Below are 2,323 nucleotides of genomic sequence, written 5' to 3'. Positions count from 1 at the left end.
AGCTAAACCGAAAAGAATAAATTAACCGAAATCGACCTTTTAAAATTAACGATTAAATTGTAAAATTTGAGCAGAAATGTTATAGCAACACACATTTAGTACTATTGTATCTTCACAATTGTTTACATTTTTTTTTGACGAGATAATTATTTAATTTATTAACAATATATTTATATATATTGTTAATAACTTAAGATAATTTCTTCACTAAAATTGTTTTGGATTGAAATAGGTTATTTTAATAATTTAGAGGATGAAAAATAATGACGGTTAATAATTTTGAGAAGGTTATAATTATTTTTGGTAAAAGACGTAATATATATAATAAATAATAATATTTTAAAATAAAGAATATTTTAGTATTTTGATTAATAAATTAAGTAAGATAATTAATGAGAAATAAGTAAAATAATATTTAATTTTGTTTGTTTATTATAATAGTAAATTTTTTTCGATTAAACTAATATTTTCATCAGCTAAACCGAAAAGAATAAATTAACCGAAATCGACCCTTTAAAATTAACGATTAAATTGTAAAATTTGAACAGAAATGTTATAGCAACACACATTTAGTACTATTGTATCTTCACAATTGTTTACATTTTTTTTGACGAGATAATTATTTAATTTATTAACAATATATTTATATATATTGTTAATAACTTAAGATAATTTCTTCACTAAAATTGTTTTGGATTGAAATAGGTTATTTTAATAATTTAGAGGGAAAAATAATGACGGTTAATAATTTTGAGAAGGTTATAATTATTTTTGATAAAAGTCGTAATATATATAATAAATAATAATATTTTAAAATAAAGAATATTTTAGTATTTTGATTAATAAATTAAGTAAGATAATTAATGAGAAATAAGTAAAATAATATTTAATTTTGTTTGTTTATTATAATCACCCAACCCAACCCAACCCAATCCAGGCTAATATTAGGCACTTGCCTAACAGGTTTGGACAGGGTGCCCTTAACTTTAAGAATCTATATATTTGATCACCCAACTTTCATATTCATATCTCTATCCTAAACAAACCGCAAATGACAACATCATTACTCTCTGGATTTGGGAGAAGGTAATAATTATCATGTTTTCTTAAATTCTAATAATAACATCTTAACTAATACAAATTTTATCTATAAAAAATGTTTTCTTCAGACTTGAAGGAAAGGTGGCTCTAATAACTGGAGGAGCTAGTGGTATCGGTGAATACACGGCAAAGCTCTTCGCCGAACACGGGGCGAAAATTGTCATTGCAGACATACAAGACGATTTGGGACAATCATTGCGTGAGAAAATAGGCGCAAAAGATTGCACCTATGTTCATTGCAACGTGACGAACGAGGACCATATTAAAACCGCAGTGGATAAGACAGTTGAGACCTTTGGAAAACTCGACATAATGTTCAACAACGCTGGCATAATCGATCCAATCAAACAAGGGATCATTGAAAACGAGAAGTCATATTTTGAGAAAGTTCTAGCCGTCAACGTGACGGGTGTTTTCCTAGGCATGAAACATGCAGCTCGTGTCATGGTCCCGGCTAAGTCAGGCTCCATCATTTCAAGTGCAAGTATAGCCTCGATATTAGGTGGAACAGGTACTCATGCCTATTGTTGTTCGAAACATGCGGTATTGGGGCTAACTAGGAATTTGGCGGTCGAGTTAGGCCAGTTTGGAATAAGGGTCAACTGCATTTCGCCCTACACTGCGGCAACGCCCTTGGCTAGGGATTACCTTGAATTGGATAGGGAAGGGCTTGAATTAATATCGAATGCCAAAGCTAATCTAAAAGGAGTGACATTGAAAGAAGATGATATTGCTAAGGCTGCCCTTTATTTGGCTAGTGATGATGCTAAGTATGTGAGTGGGCTCAATTTGGTGGTTGATGGGGGATTTAGCATACACAATGCAAATTAAAATTTTTTTTATTACTGATTAAATTCTTAGTTACAAGTTTGACACTGATTTGTAATAAGAAGGTGTGTAACAAGACTCAATGTATTGCACTAGCAAATAAATGTACACAAAATAAATAAAAGCATAAATATTTGATTTGAAGAATAAGAAATTATTGAAGATAACAAAGATAATAATATATAACTTTCTTAATAATTTATTTAAATGCACAAACTAATAGCAAAAATTATTCTAATTTTTTAAAACTAGGTGTGTAATAGTTAGGAAGATGTTGTCCTCTAAAGCCCAATAACCTAATTTCAATTATCAATCATATCATTTATATATTATTATTATTACTATATATTTTTTATATTCATGGTAAAAAGTCGGTTTAATCGGTGGGAGCTTA

General features: G+C 29.0%; 1 protein-coding gene across 1 annotated transcript; it reads left to right on the top strand.

Moving 5' to 3' along the window:
* Nucleotides 1–1,155: 1,155 nt before the first annotated feature.
* LOC124935986 (secoisolariciresinol dehydrogenase-like) lies at nucleotides 1,156–1,932 on the top strand (the record flags this gene model as incomplete). The annotated part of the gene is made up of 1 exon (XM_047476436.1): nucleotides 1,156–1,932. A coding segment is annotated over one exon (777 nt), but the record flags the coding sequence as incomplete, so codon positions are not given.
* Between the last annotated feature and the right edge of the window lie 391 nt (nucleotides 1,933–2,323).

Source organism: Impatiens glandulifera, chromosome 1 (genome assembly GCF_907164915.1).
Source record: "Impatiens glandulifera chromosome 1, dImpGla2.1, whole genome shotgun sequence".
NCBI lineage: Eukaryota > Viridiplantae > Streptophyta > Magnoliopsida > Ericales > Balsaminaceae > Impatiens > Impatiens glandulifera.
The sequence above is the reverse complement of the archived record's forward strand: the minus strand, read 5'-3'. Positions and strand labels throughout refer to the sequence as shown.